This window comes from Mauremys mutica, chromosome 1, assembly GCF_020497125.1.
Source record: "Mauremys mutica isolate MM-2020 ecotype Southern chromosome 1, ASM2049712v1, whole genome shotgun sequence".
Lineage (NCBI taxonomy): Eukaryota > Metazoa > Chordata > Testudines > Geoemydidae > Mauremys > Mauremys mutica.
In genome coordinates, this window is record NC_059072.1 from 328,682,312 (window position 1) to 328,703,640 (window position 21,329).

A 21,329-nucleotide genomic window follows, 5' to 3' on the forward strand; every position below is an offset into this window, starting at 1 on the left:
AGAATTATAGAAGATTAGGGTTGGAAGAGATCTCAGCAGGTCAGCTAGTCCAACCCCCTGCTCAAAGCAGGACCAGTCCCCAGCTAAATCATCCCAGCCAGGGCTTTGTCAAGCCTGACCTTAAAAACCTCTAAGGATGGAGATTCCCCACCACCCATTCCAGTGCTTCACCACCCTCCTAGTGCAATAATGTTTACTCATATTCAACCTAGATCTCCCGCACTGTAACTTGAGACCATTGCTTCTTGTTCTGTCATCTGCCACCTGTGAGAACAGCCTAGCTTCATCCGCTTTGGAACCCCCTTTCAGGTAGTTGAAGGTTGCTATCAAATCCCCCCTCCCTCTTTTCTTCTGCAGACTAAATAAGCCCAGTTCCTTCAGCCTCTCCTCATAAGTCATGTGCCCCAGTCTCCTAATCATTTTCATTGCTCTCTGCTGGACTCTCTCCAATTTGTCCAGATCCCTTCTGTAGTGGAGGGGACCAAAACTGGACACAATACTCCAGGTGTGGCCTCACCAGTGCCGAATAGAGGGGAATAATCACTTCCCTCGATCTGCTGGCAATGCTCCTACTAATACAGCCCAATGTGGTGTTGGCTTCTTGGCAACAAGGGCACACTGCTGACTCATATCCAGCTTCTCGTCCACTGTAGCCCCTAGGCCCTTTTCTGCAGAACTGCTGCTTAGCCAGTCAGTCCCCAGCCTGTAACAGTGCATGGGATTCTTCCATCCTAAATGCAGGACTCTGCACTTGTCCTTGTTGAACCTCATCAAACTTCTTTTGGCCCAATGCTCCAATTTGTCTAGTGCTTATCCCTACTCTCCAGCATATCTACCTCTTCCCCCCATCTTAGTATCATCTGTAAATTTGCTGAGGATGCAATTAATCCCATCATCCAGATTATTAATAAAGATGTTGAATAAAACCAGTCCCAGGACCGACCCTTGAGGCACTTCGCTTTATACCAGCTACCAACTAGAGATCAAGCCATTGAGCCCGAAAATCTATATATCATATATAATCTATATCATAGATAACATCGGACCGTTGGGTGCTCAACACTATAACAGTTAGTTGCACCTTCCAGTTTTCATCAACCCCTCCCTCCCACCCTCCTCATTTCTAAAATTCTCATTTTGCTCCAGCCTTCAAAGATCTCATCTCTGTCTTTGACCCTCCATGATCTCTCCACGCTTCTGTCCCTTCACACAGTCTCACCTGATCTTTCTTTTCTTAGCTTCTGGAACAACTTTCCTATATTTCTTTAATTTATAATCTCACATGTATCTGAGAACTCCTTGAAAATATCTTTCCTGCCCTTGCTTATACTTTCTATTTTTTCCTCCCCATCTGCTTTCACAATTTTGTTCCTATACTATTTATTTTATAAAATATTTTAAACACATTTTGCATGAATAATACTGTGTGTAAAATGAAGTTATGTTGCACTGTCATAAGTTTCTGGAAAGAATACCATCTTAAGTGATCTCATTGCATTATGTTGGACTGGCATTAAAATAATTCTCATCGCCATTGAGCTAAGGGTGTAGTGCTGCCTCACAGTATGCTCCCTTGTTGTATCTTATGGAGTAGTTCAGGTCTAGACCTCAAAGGGCAAAGCAAAACAAAATCATGATACTATTTTTGATCCTGTGAGGTTCCCAGCACACTTAACTCTCATTGAAGGCACTCAGCACCTTGCAGGATTTCTTCCCTTTTCTGCCCTTTGTCCAATTGAGTTCTCTTCTCTGAGCTGAGAAGAGAAAAATAAGCTAGTATTTCATCATCTGAGGGAAACAAGCTGGTAATTTTACTGACAATCACCAGAGAAATCTAAAGAAAGGACAACATTCTGGCAGATACTATCCTGCGTGATTATCAGCAGGGAAGCAGCGGTGTTGTGGCATCAAACAACATACAAGTACGTGAATCAGTCTGACAGCAAGGTTCTCTTAAAGTAAAAGATCACAATACATAGATTTTGATAGCAATATTTTCATTTTAAAGAAAAGGTCATATATTGTCTCAATGACCATGTAATAAAAATGTTATCCTCTTTAAATGTTACTAGTATTTTAATGCTGCCTTCCTGGGCAGTTCATATGCTATGTCATCAGCAAATCAGAGAACATCAATAGTTGATTTAGCAGATCTTTCTCTTTGGAATTGAAAGATAAACTACTGGGGAAAACATCACTGAAAACAATATAACCTCAATTATCCAAATGTCACAGGAGACATAGAGTACATTTGGATAATTAAGGAAATTATCAGTGTAATTAATAGATATATATGGGGGACAGGGAGTGTCATAATTAAGATTTTTGTTATTATTATCATGTTATATTATAACATGAAACTTCATAAACAATCTCATAGCAACTGAGTTATAAACAGGCTTGGCAGAATTCAATTTTTATTTTTTGGAATTTCAACAGATAGTATTGATTATTTTTAAGCATTTTAAAAAAATTTAATTATTTAAATTTTCACAGTTGCGGGAAATTAGGGGGAAGGGTCAGACAATTTAATGACAGAAGATGCTGAGATTCAAAAGTTTAAGCTTTATAGTTGTTAAAACACAAATTATCAATATCGCATGTCAATATGCAAAGTGAATATCTTTAAATCAAGTACTGCTTGAGAACTTCTTAGCGTTTTTCTTACTTTGCCTATCTATAAATTTCTGTTGTTATCATGGAAATATTTTTGTTGGTTTCTGTGAGTGTAGTGAAATTGACATTTACCGATATTTACCAATAAAAATCTTATTCTTCCAAGCCTACTTATAAACGATAAGAAACAGCCTAATAATAATAGATGCATCTGATAAAGTAGGTTTTAGCCCATGAAAGCTTATGCTCATATACATTTGTTAGTCTCTAAGGTGCCACAAGGACTCCTCATTGTTTTTCCTAATAATAAACTTACCTTCATTTAAATGTATTTTATCCACTCTGTGTCCTGTGGCTCGAAAAGGGACTGCCGAAGTGGAGGAAAACTGCTCAGCATTCCAAATTCACTGCCAATTTAAATGACAATAACCATGAACACATACCTAATTTAAGCGGAAATGCAAACACAAACTTAGATAACAAAAACACATGAGATGAAGGACATGATCTGTCCCAGCTGGAAGCTGTCCCCGCTGGAAGCTGAAATGAATTTTTAAAAAATGGGTATCAATCCAAAGGGGAATCAAAGAAATAGAAACAGATGCAGATTGTTTATCATAATCAACATCTGAGTTATGTTATTTTCTTGGAATAGTGTAGTAATATTCTTCTGTACTCAAGGCCTTGATTCAGCAAACTGTGTAAACTCATGCCTAGTTTAAAGCACAAAACTAACCCCATTGACTTCAGTGGAATTATTCACAAGTTTAAACTTAGGCACATGCTTAAGGTAAACCTTGCTGAATTGAGGTCCAAGGCCTCAGTTCAGGAAAGCATTTATGCATAAGAATGGCCATACTGAGTCAGACCAAAGGTCCATCTAGCCCAGTATCCTGTTTTCCGACAGTGGGCACTGCCAAATGCCCCAGAGGGAATGAACAGATAATCAAGTGGTCCACCCCCGGTCACCCATTCCCAGCTTCTGGGAAAGAGAGGCTAAGGACACCATCCCTGCCCATCCTGGCTAATAGCCATTGATAGACCTATCCTCTATGAATTCATCTAATTATTTTTTTGAACCCTGTTATAGTCTTGGCCTTCGCAACATCCCCTGGCAATGAGTTCCACCGGTTGACTGTGCATTGTGTGAAAAAATACTTCCTTTTGTTTGTTTTAAACCTGCTGTCTATTAATTTCATTTGGTGGCCCCTAGAACATGCATTATGGGAAGGAGTAAATAACACTTCCTTATTTTACTTTCTCCACACTAGCCATGATTTTATAGACCTCTATCAGATTTCCCCCCTTATTCGTCTCTTTTCCAAGCTGAAAAGTACCAGTGTTCTTCTCTTCTCAAATGGCAGCTGTTCCATACCCCTAATAATTTGTGTTGCCCTTTTCTGAACCTTTTCCAATTCCAGTATATCTTTTTTGAGATGGGTTGACCATATCTGCATGCAGTATTCAAGTTGTGGGCATACCATGGATTTATATAGAGGCTATATGATATTTTATGTCTTATTATCTATCCCATTCTTAATGATTCCCAACATTCTGTTCACTTTTTTGACTGCCACTGCACATTGAGTGGATGTTTTCAGAGAACTATCCACAGTGACCCCAAGATCTCTTTCTTGAGTGGTAACAGCTAATTTAAATCCCATCATTTTATATGTGTAGTTGGGATTCTGTTTTCCAATGTGCATTATTTTGCATTTATCAACATTGAATTTCATCTGCCATTTTATTGCCCAGTCACCTCGTTTTGAGAAATCCTTTTGTGGCTCTTCACAGTATGCCTGGGACTTAACTATCTTGAGTAGTTTTGTATTATCTGCAAATTTTGCCACCTCTTTCTTTACCTCTTTTTTCCAGATCACTTATGAATATATTATATAGGACAGGTCCCAGTACAGACCCCTGGGGGACACCACTATTTACCTCTCTCCATTCTGAAAACTGATCATTTATTTCTACCCTTTTTTTCATATCTTTTAACCAGTTAGCAATCCATGAGAGAACCTTCCCTCTTGTCCTATGACTGCTTACTTTGCTTAAGAGCCTTTGGTGAGGGAAATTGTCAAAGGCTTTCTGAAAATCTAAGTACACTATATCCACTGGATCACCCTTGTCCACATGCTTGTTGACCCCCTCAAAGAATTCTAGTAGACTGGTGTGCTTAAGTCTACCCCTATTCAGAATAATGCTTATGCACATGCTTATCTTACATCATGGCTGGAGATCAGTCATAGGACGAGGAGGACCAGGGGTCTGAGGTGGGACTGAACATTCTCTCTCTCAGATGATTGACTGACTGGTTCTTGCTCACACGCTCAAGTTCTAACTGATCTGATGGTGTCCCTAGCTTCTGTTTGTCAGAGGGTGGAGATGGATGGCAGGAGAGAGATCACTTGATCATTATCTGTTAGGTTCATTACCTCTGGGGCACCTGGCATTAGCCACTGTCAGCAGACAGGATACTGGGATGGATGGACCTTTGGTCTGACCCAGTATAACCATTCTTATGTTCTTACGATCACCAGAGGTGGGGCTGGGAAGGAATTTTCCCCCCAGGTCAGATTGGCAGTGACATTGGGGGGCTTTTGCCTTCTGTAGTATGAGAGTGCGGGTCACTTGCCAGAATTATCTGGGTATATTTTACTTCATTTCCCTGCCTTTGCAAGGGCCTCAGGCATTGGTACATTTTGCTCCCTCCTATTTTTTGCCTGTGGCGTATAATAGTCCAGGGGTTGGCAACCTACAGCACGTGTGCCAAACACGGCATGCAAGCCAATTTTGAGTGGCACGTTGCCGTGGTCCCGGCCCCCAGCCCCACTCAGCCCCCACAGCCACCGCTCTCCCTTGGGGGGAGGAGGCAGAAGCTTGGTCCTGCAGCAGCCAAACTTTTCCCTCCCCTGCTTCTTCCCCCTGCGTGGTGCTTTCCTGCCCCGCCCCCTCTAGTTCCCTGCGCCAATCAGCCGATAGCCCTAGCGAGGGGAAGGGGGAAGAGCAGCAGCGTGCGCACAGCTCCGTAGAGGAGCCAGAGAAGAAGTAGGGACGGGGCCTTGGGGAAGGGGGTGGAACAGGGCATATCCCTGGCAGGGGGCTGGGAGCACCCCTATGAGCCGAGCACCCCATCCCTCTGCCCTGACCCCCCACACACACTCAGCCTTCTGCCCTGCACCCCCCCAGCCCCCAGCCCTCTGCCCTGACCCCTGAACCCCCCCTCGAGGTCTGGGGTCCCGGCCGCAGGCCCCGCTCAGCCTGCTGCCAGCCTAGGTGAACAGAACCCCAGGCTGGCAGCGAGCTGAGCAGGCTGGCAGCGTAAGATCAGCATTTTAATTTAATTTTAAATGAAGCTTCTTCAACATTTTGAAAACCTTATTTACTTTACATACAACAATAGTTTAGTTATATATGATAGACTTATAGAAAGAGACCTTCTAAAAACGTTAAAATGTATTACTGGCACGTGAAACCTTAAATTAGAGTGAATAAATGAAGACTCGGCACACCACTTCTGAAAGGTTGCCGACCTCTGTAATAGTCTAATCTCCTGAGGATTGTAATACGTTGGTCTAATTGTGGTTGTTGGGTTTGGTATGCGGGTGCTGGTGGCCTGTGATATACAGGAAGTAAGACTAGATGGTGTGGTAGTCCCTTTGGCTTTAATTTCTACGACTCTGTCTTTACTGGGATTTAAACATGCACATGTGGGTGCTCTCCTGAATAAAGATGCTTTTTTGAATTAGGGACCTAAGGCTTAGATCCTTAAAGCAGGAGTTCCAGACTACTGATAGGTATAGATATTAAATCCCAACTAGCGGGATTGTTTGTGAGCTGAAATTCCTTTAAACTTTTCTGTGATGTGAAAGAGGCAAATTCAATCTATTTTACATGAGTTGTGAAAGAATCTTAAGATATTAAGCATGAGTATAGCTAAGGGTAAATGAGAGTCGGGTTCTCCCTTTCATGGCGTTAACCACAAGTGGGCCAGATCCCCCAGTCTAGTAACTGGTGCCATACCATTACCAAGTAGTGAGTGCAGGAAAGATTACTACTAGAGCTTGGCAGACATTTTTGGCTGAAACCTTTTTTCCCTCTGGAAAAATGTGGATTTGGGTTGACCAAAATATTTCATGAATTCATGTCAGTTTTGGCAAATTATTTTGGTTGAGGGGGAGTGGAGGGAAGCTGAGAATAATTCCAAAAAAGTCAAAATATTTCTTTTTGAAAATTTTTAAATGAAACCTTTACATTTTTCAGGCTGAAATTTTTCATTTTATTTTCAGGGGGTTTTTTAGAACAAAAAAGCAAAAACATAAAAATACCATTCTAATTTTAAGTGAAACATTTGCTAAAATGCTTTTTCTCACTTTTTAATTTATTGAATATTTCAAATAATTCAGTAGAAGCAGCAAAGAATCCTGTGGCACCTTATAGACTAACAGACGTTTTGCAGCATGAGCTTTCGTGGGTGAATACCCACTTCTTCGGATGCAAGCAGTGGAAATTTCCAGGGGCAGGTGTATATATAAGCAAGCAAGAAGCAAGCTAGAGATAATGAGGTTAGATCAATCAGGGAGGATGAGGCCCTGTTCCAGCAGCTGAGCTGTGAAAACCAAGGGAGGAGAAACTGGTTCTGTAATTGGCAAGCCATTCACAGTCTTTGTTTAGTCCTGAGCTGATGGTGTTAAATTTGCAGATGAACTGGAGCTCAGCAGTTTCTCTTTGAAGTCTGGTCCTAAAGTTTTTTTGCTGCAGGATGGCCACCTTAAGATCTGCTATTGTGTGGCCAGGGAGGTTGAAGTGTTCTCCTACAGGTTTTTGTATATTGCCATTCCTAATGTCTGATTTGTGTCCATTTATCCTTTTCCTTAGAGACTGTCCAGTTTGGCCGATGTACATAGCAGAGGGGCATTGCTGGCATATGATGGCATATATTACATTGGTGGATGTGCAGGTGAATGAACCGGTGATGGTGTGGCTGATCTGGTTAGGTCCTGTGATGGTGTCGCTGGAGTAGATATGTGGGCAGAGTTGGCATCGAGGTTTGTTGCATGGGTTGGTTCCTGAGCTAGAGTTGCTATGGTGTGGTGTGCAGTTGCTGGTGAGAATATGCTTCAGGTTGGCAGGTTGTCTGTGGGCGAGGACTGGCCTGCCACCCAAGGCCTGTGAAAGTGTGGGATCATTGTCCAGGATGGGTTGTAGATCCCTGATGATGCGTTGGAGGGGTTTTAGCTGGGGACTGTATGTGATGGCCAGTGGAGTCCTGTTGGTTTCTTTCTTGGGTTTGTCTTGCAGTAGGAGGCTTCTGGGTACACATCTGGCTCTGTTGATCTGTTTCCTTATTTCCTCGTGTGGGTACTGTAGTCTTGAGAATGCTTGGTGGAGATTTTCTAGGTGTTGGTCTCTGTCTGCGGGGTTAGAGCAGATACGGTTGTATAATTCAGTTGCTGGGGCAATCTGAAATTGGTTTGTTTTTTTTTACTTTTTTGGGGGGGGATTGCTATCAATCTAAAGAAATCTATTGTTCACACAGCTCTAATGATCACAGTAAGAGTAATCTTTGATGGCACAGAGCTGATGTAGGGACTCTGACACCATTCCCCTACCTCCATGACCACCAGCATAGCGGTGCAAAGCAGCTCTGGCTGAAGAAAAGAGAGCATGGCTGTGATGCCCCTGTACCATTTTCAGCTGCTTTTTTTAACCCTTTCTGGCCATTTACACCCTGCATAAGTTAGAGCAGCCTAAGTACTGCTCTGTAACATGGCTCTAGTAGATTAGTCCTGTGAAGAGCCATTGCAGGATCAGAGGAATGCCTTTGACTTGCAAAAACAACAAGGAGTCCGGTGGCACCTTAAAGACTCTCTGATGTATTTGGGCATAAGCTTTCGTGGGTAAAAAACCTCACTTCTTCAGATGGGAAAGCTTATGCCCGAATAAATCCGTTAGTCTTTAAGGTGCCACCAGACTCCTTGTTGTTTTTGTGGATACAGACTAACACGGCTACCTCCTGATATTTGACTTCCAGTCTATGTAGTTTAGCCACACCCAAGTGTGTGGTCCAAGTGTGTCTTTAATTTAGTGTTAGCCTTCAAATTCACACTGTATGTGGTAGTGTGGTCTAGTGACAACACCAGGTGCTGTTGGCTCAAAACCTGATAAAGTGGTTTTCTTAAGGTATGTCTTCAAGGCAGAGTTAATTTGAATTATCTACACTTCCCTTGAGTCAGCCTACCTCAAGTGAGAGCAGCCATGCTACAAAATAACACTCTGGCTGCTGTGTCCACATTCTGACTTGAATGTGGTACTAAGGCTTTTGGTATTAATTTAGATAGAATATATGGCTCAAGGTAGGGTGACCATACTTCCGTATGCTGAATACGGGAGAGCTAGTAAAATTACTTGTATTCAAGTGAGTTCAGCGGCTGTCGATCAGAACTATGCAGTACAAATGTTCAAATTAACATCAAGTTGACTGAGCCCCTGTTAAAAAGAAATACTGGGTAGTTGGTTTCTTTTTATTTACTTTCTTATCTTTCAGGCTTTAGGGTTCACACAGGGAGAGGTGACACACCAACACTCCTGTACCCCTCTCTCACACAGAGGGGCTGACTGACCCGACCCTCCCTTCCCAGTGCTCTCTGCCCTCCACGCCTGGCATCACGTCTTCCCAAGGCAACACATGGGGTGGCGGGCATGCAAACTGGCATGCAAACTGTAACTGGCGGACAGGAGGTGGCTGAGGTATGTTGGTAGCCGGCAGCAGCCTGGAGGTGTTAGCTGACTTTCAACACTATGCGGGCAGGAAAAAACAAGCTGCTTCCAGCCACCGGGGAGTGTGCAGGAGGGAAGGGACGGGAGCTGCTTCCAGATATAGGAGAGGGCATGGAGGAAGGGATGACCTGGCCCGTGTCTTGGCAGAGCTCATCTCTTCCCTCCTGCACACTCCCCGGTGGCTGGAAGCAGCTTGTTTTTTCCTGCCTGCATAGTGTCGAAAGTCAGCTAACACCTCCAGGCTGCTGCTGGCTACCAACATACCTCAGCCACCTCCTGTCCGCCAGTTACAGTGCAGGCTGGAAGGGGATAAGCCTTAGGGATGCATTGTGCATCAGGGCCCAGGGAATCTGACTGCAGGGGCTTTAGTGAACCTGGCCAGAGAGGTTGCTCAGCAGGGGAGGGTGCCTAGGGGATGGAGCAGCCCCACGCTCCTTGGGGACAGGACCCGGGGAAGGTGAAGAGGATACTAAGCCCTTACCCAGGGGGCTGCTGTGGAGCCTGCAGGCTTGGGGCGCTAACAGACTGAAAATCGCTTCCCTCCCACTCCAGAGCTTAGCTGAGGGGCAGAGAGGCTTCCCCATGCCAGTGCTGCACGGAGATTTGGCAGATGCGGGGCTGAGCTTCTCTTGGCCAGCACCCTGGGCCGCAGGGTCTTGGGATTTCCCAGGGCGCCGACCCAGCCAGAGGCAGTGGAGGAAGGAAGGAGCCTGTCAGCCAGGCTGTTGGTGAGCTGAGCTGAGCTCTCCAACCAGGGGCTGGTTCTCCTCATCGCGCTGGGAGTGGGGTGTGCCCCGCAGTGGGTGGGGGGAATGGAGGAGCAGCGGGACATGGGAGGTGGCGAAGGGTCAAAGTAGGGAGAGGACAGTGGGGGGAGAGCACGTAATGGGCCAATGGGTGAGCAGCAGAGGTGACACTTAACTGACCGCCTGGCACTTGCCCGCACTCTCCAGCCACTGCTGCTCACAGCGCACAGACAGTGTTGGCCGGAAGCAGGACTGGGGGCAGGGCCCTTCTGGCTGAGAGCCGGCACGCAGCGGGTGCTGCACTGATGAACCAGCAGGGGGAATGACCGGACTCATGCACTGCAGCTTTGCTCTGCTACCAGCATTGCACCCCCATTGTCAGCCGCTGGACACCCCCAACTTACCGCTGGGGATGGGTGGCTGGTGAGCAGGGATCTGGCCAGCAGCAGGACCCACCGCTACTGATGGGGGTGAGACAGAAAATACAGGACAATTTGCCCGTTTTTAAGAAAAAGTTGGGACAGCTGCAGGAGGGGACTGTCCCTTTAAAAATGGGACATCTAGTCACCCTATCTAAAGGTGTTAACATAACCTAGTCACTCTTCAGTATTAAACAGTGTTGAATAAAGTCCGGGCGTGGATATATAGAGACCTCAGCCAGCTTAGCACCATGGCAAACAGACCTTTTATTAAAGATACAGAAAAGGAAAAGCAGTTAAAATGTTTGAACTGTAAAGTGTTAAATAAGGCTTTCATTTTAACTACATATTTTTGTTCCATTTTCCTTTAGCTGGAGAGAGTTTTAGAAGGAAAAGCCCCCTTGTTTGACAGTCTCTTAAATAAAAATGTATTAAAGATGGTAATAACTGTCATCCCAGGTGGTGGTTGGGACTCAGCTGGAGCCAGTAGGGGTGACGATGTCATCTGGGTCCCTCTCTCTTTGGCCAGTTTTCGTCAGGACACCTCTCTGAGTCAGGAGGATGAAGGCCCGTGGTGGCAGCCACAGAGGCAAAGCTCGCTCCAGTAGCCTCTGTTTGTTCTTCTTTTGTTCTTTCATGCTTTCCCCACAAAATCTTTCTTTTAAGGACCCAAAGGGAGTGATTGGTGGAATATCTCATCCCCTCATTATTTTGTTAACCAAGTAGGCCTAGTATCCAACATACCAAATTTAGCTCATTAACTTCCAGCTCCACATCTCCTGTTTTTAACAAGCATAATTTCAACACAATCCTTGAATCATATCAACGTGGCCTTTATGTTTAGATTAAGTCCATTATTCTGTCTCCCTTTCATACCTTTTCCCATCAGCCTTCATTGTTATATGTTATTGTAACATCTTATGCATTGTTACACACTTTTTACAGTTGAGCTCCCAAGTCAGGTAAATTTGTAGTCCCATTTGTCACAACAGACTTCCAGGAGCATATGTAATGGATCTCAGCAGTGCCATAAGTTGAACTACTCTATAGATTCTTTCCCAGTAAATTGTTGAAGAACTTGTCTGTCCCTCTTGGGTACGGGGAGGGAACTGTGGGAAGGCACTGGAGGAGAAGCTTCACTTGAGTGGAGTTAGCCTGAGTCTACATTGCAGAGCGGTCATGTTAGCAGCTGACAAGTTGTGCTGACTCGATGTTAACCTACATGCCAACAGGCCAGCCAAATTGAGTTAAAAGCCCCACCACACTCAAGTTTAAGGGGTTTTGTGGGGGGGGGGAATTGAGTTGGGGCAACATGAGTTATAACTGGAGTTAACTTTGTAGTGAAGACAAATCACCTTTTTCTTGATTTCTGCATTTTTACAAAATAGAATTTAGAAGACTAGCTTAGAGTATGTCTACATTTCAAGCAGCAAAGAGTCTTGTGGCACCTTATAGACTAACAGACGTTTTGGAGCATGAGCTTTCGTGGGTGAATACCCACTTCGTCGGATGCATCCAACGAAGTGCGTATTCACCCACGAAAGCTCATGCTCCAAAACGTCTGTTAGTCTATAAGGTGCCACAAGACTCTTTGCTGCTTTTACAGATCCAGACTAACATGGCTACCCCTCTGATACATTTCAAGCTGAGCTGTGATTCGCAGCTCAAGATGACATACTAATGCTAGCCCTCATCAAGATGATCGTCGCTCCCATAACTGCAAAAAATGGAGATGACCAGTGCATGCAGCAGTTTCAGTTTGGATTCCAGGGAGATATTCTTATTCCTCCAAATTGGCTTTAGCTTTGCCGCTGCTGCTGGTGCATTTCTTGCTTGAATTTCTGCCTTGGATCCTTCATCAGTGATGATTGCCCCCAAATACTTGAACTGTTTCAAGATAGTATGCTAAAAATAGAGTGTAGCCATGACAGTGTGGGCAATGGGATGGGCTAGCCATGCTGAGTTTTGGAGCGGTTTTGGAGCGGTTAGCCTCTTCTGCCACTGGTGCTGTAGTGACTACGCTCTGATTTTGGCACATTAGCTCAGTGGGAACTAGTGCAAGTCTGTCTCCTGGAGCTGGGAATCAGACCCCAGCTCTGAGTATAGACATACCCTTAGATGCTCAGGGGGAAGAAAGTCACTAGGCTTGATGGACCCATAGTATGATATGAAAGTATCTACACATCTTTGAGATTATTTTGCAAACTAAACTGAAGATGTCGTCAGTAAACTATAGTACGAAGTGATTTCTAAGGGAGGAAGGGAATCTGAGGGACAACCTGTAAAATGCAGGTTTTCTTCCAGAGAGAGAGAGTTTTGAATTGTCAGGCCAGATTCTTTTACAGTTGGCTCTCTTTAATATTCAGCAAAGAGGTTATTGCTGGTCTTTTTGAGGTGGGTATAATTTAAACCTATTTTAAGAAAAAAAAACAGATGTGTTCATTCACTGTGCGTAAGAAAAATAGTGACAAGTGCTCGGCTGCAACTGTGTTAATCCAAATTGTCTATTAAGTTTTTACGGAGAACCTGCTGAGAGAGGCAGGATGACAACAGCGGCCAGTAGCTCCTGCTTTCAGTGGATTTGTTTTGTCTGTAAGGAACATTACATCAGACAAACCACAAGAGTGACCTCTGCGATTACATTTTGCAATGTTTATTTCTAAACAGCACCTTGAAAAAGGTGCTTAACAGATTCCAGAGAGCATCGGGATTCTCAGGCGTGTCAGATGGAAATCTTTATCGCTTCCTTTGGTTTGTTGTTTCAAACACAAGATGCACTTTTTTACTCCCCTATGTAAAGAAGCCTGGGAAATTGTGTGTGACACTCTAGTTCTTTTATTACTTTACACATTCAGTTAATGTTCGCTGCTAATTCATGACGAAGTAAGCAAAAGCAGTTGTTGTTACTTATACCCCTGCTCCCTTCTGAGTTAGGACTGAGTGAGCACTGTAATAGGGGACATTATGTGGCTGAAGGTTCCATTCGTTTAGATTATCAGGATAATGGAAGGCCTAACCATTAGCCATTATTAAAGATCCCATGGCACTTTCTTCAAGAGATTGAGTACTAGCCCCTAAGTTTCAGCCTTATTCTAATTAGAGAACTTACATCCTGCCTACAGTACTTACATTTTCACTGAATTTTCAATCACACTTTGTATTAAGGTTCCATTTATAATTGGAATAAACAAATGATTAATAGATGTTTTATCTATATTCCATACTGTTCCTGTCTGAAAAATCTATTAATGATACTGTAGCACAGCGCAGACTCACCCCTGCGGTGGTGCCTCCTGCTGTTTTTTTCTGGGAATTAGCTCTCCAGCCTCTGGAGCCACCTGCAGGCCGGTGATCCACCTTACCACTGCCTCTTCTGAGTCAAGGACATGCCACCCCCAGGGACCTAGAGGCAGGCTGAAGACCCTTTCTTTCCTGGGGATTTTGAATTCTGTATATTTTGTTGGATTCTGTTTCCCCAGAACAGGAGAACATAATTGGTGACCTGGCTGGTGTGCCAATTCTCTACCTACCTTAAGGTCAGCTGACCTTCTGGATTGGTGCCCTTGTAATGATCAGATGTAGTGAGGGGATTTCAAAGTCTGTCTTATGCTGGTGCCTTACCAGGACTGGAAATTAATCAAGTTTAATGTCCTGATTTCTCACCTGTCAACCTTGAGGACAAAATATAAGTAGACATCCCAGGGACAAAAGGGCCAGGCACAAAGTGGCCAGGGCAGCTCTACAGTCAGCATTTATGTCTCTCCTCTCATGCTAATCTTTGCAGAATTCTTTTCTGCCATTCTATTAATAGAGCAGCAGTGAGGGGAGGGAAAGAGACTGGTGGTGGATAGTCCATGCTTCTAAGCCAAGCCTGCTTGAGAGTGCACTGAAGGATTGTGCAGGGAGCTGGCTACAGAAGTGTGGGTAGACAAACTTGTAAAGGGTGAGTCTGTCAGTATAATTGGAGGATTATAGGGCTTGTTGGTTTCATAGGCTGATTTTGTCCTAAGCTAGAGGGCTCCCTTAATTTCCCCTGTGCCCCTTTCTCCAGTAAGTTGGCTTCCCATCAGGAACAGTGAGGCTAAGGGGTAGGAGAAGCAATCTGCTGCACTCATTGGTTTGAGGCAGGGAACTGGTGCTCAGGTAATCTATGAAGTAAAGAGAGCCTATATATCCTATACAAAAATAAGAGGTTTCAGAAGAGCTGCATAACTTGATACACAGACAGGCAGACAATACCCAGCAGTCAGCCCTAGTACCAGTTGGGTGTGTGATGATGAGAAACAAAAATTATGGTAAGCTATAAAATTCTCTCTTGAATTCTCCCAGCCCTAAGAGGAGGAAGATTCTAATGATAAGTGATGTACTATTCACTTGGGTTTTTTATGGAAACATTTAGGCTCCTGTAACTCTCATCTTAATGTATTTTTCAAATAGAGTAAATAATAATTATGAATTACTACTGCTTATTACAAGTCTTACTCCACAGCAGAATAAATGGTGGCACCAGCTCTTAGCTGTAACTAGTTTTTGGTCTAACTCTAATACAGAAAATCCTATTTTCCTGTGGGGTAATGTTATCATATTTCATTTGATAGTGCACATTGTCCTAGATTTAATGATCTTCTGCAGTTGATGATGATGAACAACTATGCAATGAGATGTCAGGTTTTGACTGTGCCTGTTTGCAAACTTGGGTAATTTATGCTCCGTTGTCTAATTGCTTTTTTATTGATATTTTGCTGACATGTTTTTAAGCAACATTTTGTGATTGCAGATAACTAATGGCACAGATCTCTGCTTATTATCATACTTTTACATTTGATTTGTCTGATTGCTGCAGGTGGAAACAATAGGTGATGCGTACTGTGTTGCAGCAGGGCTCCATAGGAAGAGCCTTAGTCATGCGAAACCCATTGCTTTGATGGCTCTGAAGATGATGGAACTTTCAGAAGAGGTACTTACACCAGACGGGAGACCTATTAAGGTAACCTCATTGCTCTGTATTTCCAGCTAGTCACTGGAACCTATCTGTATATTTGATCAAGTACAGTCCACCAGATTCTGGATGGTGATGCAAGGGAAGTCTGTTCTTAGTTATGAGGAATTTGCGCATAATCAAGATGTGCCCATATGTGGCAATGTGTCTTTTGTGCATATTAATTTTTTTGATATTTCTCAACAGTTACATAGGGCTCTATCAATCTATTGTCCCCACATCCCATTGCCAAACTGCTGACAATCCTAATAATGAAGCTGTTGGGGGGTTACCCACCCTCTCTGTCATGCAGAACCTCCTTCCCTATTTAGTTTGTATTGCTTCCTCGTGGTCTGGTATCACAGACTAGCAAGGTAAGGAAAACCATAGATCTTTTTGTAGGAATTCCCAACTCAACTTCAGTTGTTTTGCTTCTTACCATGCCCTGCTAACCTTTCAGCTTGTTTGCATCTGGCTTGGGGTGTCTGATGGGGAACTTGGTCACAGATGAGGAAGGAATTGAATAGGGACGCATATGGCTTCCTTTCCCAAAGGTCATGTCATGTGGGTTTTACTGTGTGTGCTCAATGGAAAAAAAATGTCCTGGAATGTCCAGTTTTTTTAATCAGACCCCCTGAACAACATGAAATAAGGGAGACTCATGCACATATCTATATACAGTACTGTACTCCACTGCTGTGAAAGGGGTGTTTTTTCCTACTTTTATACTGTTTTACTGATTAAATTGCATTTCCTGAAATGCAGACTTTTAATTTTCAAAGGCAAAGCACTAAGAGAAACTGTTATTGAAAATGGGAGAGTTGCATGTCAAGCAGTTTTCAGGGCAGACCACTTGACAAAGGCCATGCCGGGGAGAAGGCTAGGCTGACTCCCACCAGTGATGCTTTGCATGTTCTCTAAATCGCATGATGAAGCGTGTACGCACTAGAGCTGGTTGGAAAATGAGGGGGGTTTCCATAAAAATTTTAGACTTGGGGGCAAGAACTCAAATACCAAAAATTGTTGTTGGCCAAAACTAAAAATATTCAGGCAAATCCTCCAAAAAATCAATTCAGAAATGCTGCTGCAGTGTCTCCTGGAAATTGTTGTGTGGGTGCCTTATGTGCTCTCAGAGCAAATTACAAGCTTCCATGCACCACGGTGCCATGTCGCACCACCACCCATTTCCAAGCATAAAAGTCTCAGGCCATGGTGAATCATGGGGGATGTGGTCTAGCCTGGGAGCCCAACCTGTGGATGAGAATGGGGACCTAAGGCAGCCAAAGTACAAATCCCATGCGGTAACGCGGTAGCATATCCACATAGAAATATTCCAGTTTTCACAGATTTGAGGGAGAAGGAGGGTTAACAAAAAAAAATAAATTCTGCAGAAAACAGACACTTTTTGCAGAAACCCTAATTTTCTGTCAAAAACCTATTTAAGTGGAAATTGTTCATCCAGCTTTAGAGTTAGAGAGACAAGGTTGGTGAAGTGATATTTTTTATTGGACCAACTTCTGCTAGTGAAAGAGACAACCTTTTGAGCCCCACGACGCTCTTCTTCAGCTTGAAAGCTTGTCTCTCTCATCCACAGAATTTGGTCCAGTAAAAGATATTACCTCATCCACCTTGTCTCCCTAATATCTTGGACCGACATGGCTACAACTACTCTGCATACAGCTCTCATATGGGCATTTCAAGTGAGGGGGGAAGCATAGACAGGCACACATTTTTCCTACAGACAACTGAAAAGGCAGCATTTGACGTATGGAAATTTTCAATTGATTCATTTGATCCTATTTTTGAAGGACCGTTTCTCCCAGATTGTTAGATAAACAAAACAATTCCCAAACAATGAAGGCTGATTAATAATTTGTAGCGAAGATGTAACACTTGGGAAGGGCTGCCTTCTAGATCATGGGTTCTCAAACTTTTTTTTTCTGAGTCCCCCGCAACATGCTATAAAAATTCCCCAGCCCACTTGTGCCACAACAACTGTTTTTCTCCATATTCAGTAGATTTAAAGCTAGGGCTGACATTAGGGGGCAGTAAGCAGGGCAGTGGCTCAGGGCCTGACTCCACAGGCGGTTCTGCGAAGTTAAGTTGCTCAGGCTTTAGCTTCAACCCTGGGTGGCGAGGCTTGGGCTTCAGCTTTCTTTCCTGGGCCCCAGCAAGTCTAACATTGGCCCTGCTCTCTGGTTTATTTTGGAGGACCTCCTGAAACCTACTCATGGCCCTTAGGGGGCCTCGGACCCCTGGTTGAGAACCCCTGTTCTAGACTACTTGTTCTAGATATTGGTGGTGGTTCTTTTTAAATAAATTGCTGTGATCATGGTGATATTTTCAGGTGTGTGACTGACTAGAAGGGTCATAGTGTTGACCGATTCTTTTCCCTGCTAACCAGAACAGGTTCACAGACAGATTCTTGAGCTGAAGAAGTATGTTGTTTATTCACTGCTTCAGTGAGTGATCAGTCCACTGAAGCAGGACACAGCATAGAATTAAATGCACGTGCACATGCACATTCAGGTGCTTGCCTTAAATACATTCATAGAATCATAGAACTGGAAATGACTTTGAGAGGTCATCTAGTCCAGTCGCCTGCACTCAAGGCAGAACTAAGTATTAAGTAGACTATCCCTGACAGGTGTTTGTCCAACTTACTCTTAAAAATCGCCAATGATGGAGATTCCACAACCTCCCTAGGCAATTTATTCCAGCGCTTAACCACTCTGACAGGAAGTTCTTCCTAATGTCCAACCTAAACCGCCATTGCTGCAATTTAAGCCCATTGCTTCTTGTCCTATCCTCAGATGTTAAGAATAATTTTCCTTCCTCCTCCTTGTAACAACCTTTTATGTACTTAAAAACTGTTATGTCCCCTCTCCATCTTCTCTTCTCCAGACTAAACAAACCCAATTTTTTCAATCTTCCCTCACAGGTCATGTTTTCTAGATCTTTAATCATTTTTGTTGCTCTTCTCTGGACTTTCTCCAATTTGTCCAGATCTTTCCTGAAATGTGGCGCCCTGAACTGGATACAATACTCCACTTGAGGTCTAATCAGCACAGAGTAGAGCGGAAGAATTACTTCTCGTGTCTTGCTTACAATACTCCTGTTTGCTTTTTTTGCAACAGCCTTACGCTGCTGACTCATATTTAGCTTGTGATCCACTGTGACCCCCAGATCCCTTTCTGCAGTGCTCCTTCCTAGGCAGTCATTTCCTATTGTTATAAAGTTAATCATTATATATTGTATAAACACTTTTCTGCCTAACACTACCATTAGTTTGCTAACTCAGTTGTTTACCTGTTTGGATTGCTGACCAAGTTGTTTACCTGATCAGGTTGCTGACTCAGCTTTTTACCTGACTGTTCTTTTTTCTTGACATACAAGCAGGCACCTTTTTACATGTCCCAACACCTAAAATATACATTCTCCGTATTACATCCTACACATAGTAAATTGTGAACTGTTTTTATTATTGTGTCATTATTATTTTATAGTAAGTTCCCTAGCACTGCAACAAATGGTTTTAAAAAAATAAGAAGAACATGAAAAGACTGTAGAAGAAAAGTGCTTTTGAAGGGAATACAGTCACAAATGCTCAAATATTATGCCTAAAAATCTTAACTGTATCTCTTTCTGGTTCAGCAAAGAAAAAAAATCAACCTTGATACATTACATATTGCACCTAAAAATTAGATACTATCCCTTTTTAATCTGAAAATCCATCTGGCTCCACTCTTAACTCTAGAAATATTAAGGGGACAAGCCTTAGCTGGTTTAAATCATCCTAACTCCATTCATAGATGTATTGATTTTAAGACCAGAAGACCTAATTAGATCACCATCTAGTCGGACTTCCTGTATGACACAAACCATAGAATTTCACCCAGTAACCTCTGTATTGAACCCAATAACTTGGGTTTGGCTAAAGCAAATCTTCCAGAAAGGCATCCAGTCTTGATCTGAATACATCAAGAGACAGAATTCACCACTTTCCATGGGTAGTTTGTTCCAATGGTTAATAACCCTCACTGTTAAAAGTGTATGCCTTGTCTCTAATTTGAACTTTTCTAGCTTTAACTTGCAGCCAGGATTGATGTAACTATGATGATTTTCCCCATCTGAGGAGGTGCCCCTTAGAGTATATTCTGTTTATAAATCATGGAGGCACATATCCTGCAATCAGCTTCACATAGTGGGGACATTTGTACCTGTGTGGATCTGACTGTATGGTAAAGGGTCTTTAAGTTTGTATACAAGTTGAAGTCTTTTAATTGCTTCAACTAGCTTTAAATCAGGCTCTATATTTGGAATTAAGCTATTGTATTTATAGATAATATATTGACTTTAAAATAGTGCTGTCAATTAATCGCCATTAACCCACGCAATTAACTCAAAAAATTAATCGTAATTAGAAAAAATAATCACGATTAATCGCAGTTTTAATCGCACTGTTAAACAATAGAATACCAATTGAAACGTATTAAATATTGTGGATGTTTTTCTGCATTTTCAAATACATTGATTTCAATTGCAACACAGAATACAAAGTGTACAGTACTCACTTTATATTATTTCTATTTTTTGTACATATTTCTACATTTGTAAGTTCAACTTCCATTATAAAAAGATTGCACTATGGTACTTTTATTAAGTTAGTTGAAAAATACTATTTCTTTTATTTTTACAGTGCAAATATAATAAAAATAAATATAAAGTGAGACAGTACACTTTGTATTCTGTGTTGTAATTAAAATCAATATATTTGAAAAGATGGAAAATATCCAAAATTTATATAAATAGTATTCTATTATTGTTTAACAGCATGATTAATCACGATTAATTTTTTTAATTGCGCGATTAATAGTGATTAATTTTTTTAATCACTTGACAGCCCTACTTTAACAGATATATTGGATACAAATGGGTGCAAAATGTAAGGCTGCTATATGCCTAGGTTAGAGATGTTATTTGAATGAAGGTACACCATGATGTGTCCCCCTTTGCAGGATCTGATTGTACTCTTACTGAAATCAATGGCAGACCTTCCACTCACATCAGTGAGAGATGAATTGTGCTCTTTGTTCTTGTCCATGGTAGGTTCTCCTGAGATCTATACACATTTCCCTACTCCTTGTCTGCATTGTTGTAGATAGAGTGCTGATATGTTTAGAGGTTGTATTTTAGCATAACAGTTATGTAAGTATTCATATATTTCAAAACCACTTGAAATTAGACACCAGTCTTGCCAGTTTCTTTTGACATCTATCTTTTTAATATCTTTAATTGCTTTAACATATTTGTATGACCAAATCTATCTTAGACAGTGTACTGTAGTAGCAGTTTGAGAAGTGAGTCAATTACTACATGTACATTCTGTTGGTGGCGTCCGTGTGCCCAGTGTGTGGCTGTCAGAAACTTTTTCCTGCAGTGGTACCTGTTGGGAGGCTCAAATGTCCTCTACTGCTGAACGCCACTGCGTCCGAGTATAAAGGGCAGAGCCGTCCCCCCACGCCCCCAGTTCCTCCTTACTGCCTGTGGCAGTCATTGGAACTCCTGTTCTTTGCCAGAACAGTTTCTCTCAGTTCTGTATAATATAGTTAATTTAGTAGTTAGTATAGTTAGCAGAGTTAGTTAGTTTTAGCTGTTTTTTTTTTAAACAAGTTTTTTGATTTTGTTGTTCTTTCCCATTTCGGGGTCCTGCCGCCAGCATCGAGGCATGCCTCGGTCATCAGGTTTCAAGCCGTATGTTTCTTGCTCCAGGCCCAGGCTGGTGAG

At 42.7% G+C, this 21,329-nt stretch overlaps 1 protein-coding gene across 2 annotated transcripts in view; it reads left to right on the forward strand.

Annotated features, from left to right (window-relative positions):
* The window catches only part of GUCY1A2 (guanylate cyclase 1 soluble subunit alpha 2), a 264,368-nt gene that overhangs the window by 157,049 nt on the left and 85,990 nt on the right, over nucleotides 1-21,329 (forward strand). Inside the window, exons 6-7 of one of the 2 annotated variants that reach the window (XM_045018738.1) lie at nucleotides 15,408-15,551; nucleotides 20,561-20,647. In XM_045018738.1, coding sequence (XP_044874673.1) covers nucleotides 15,408-15,551; nucleotides 20,561-20,647 — 231 coding nt within the window. The remainder of the gene's footprint in view (nucleotides 1-15,407; nucleotides 15,552-20,560; nucleotides 20,648-21,329) is intronic. The other variant, XM_045018748.1, reaches the window with a different exon arrangement.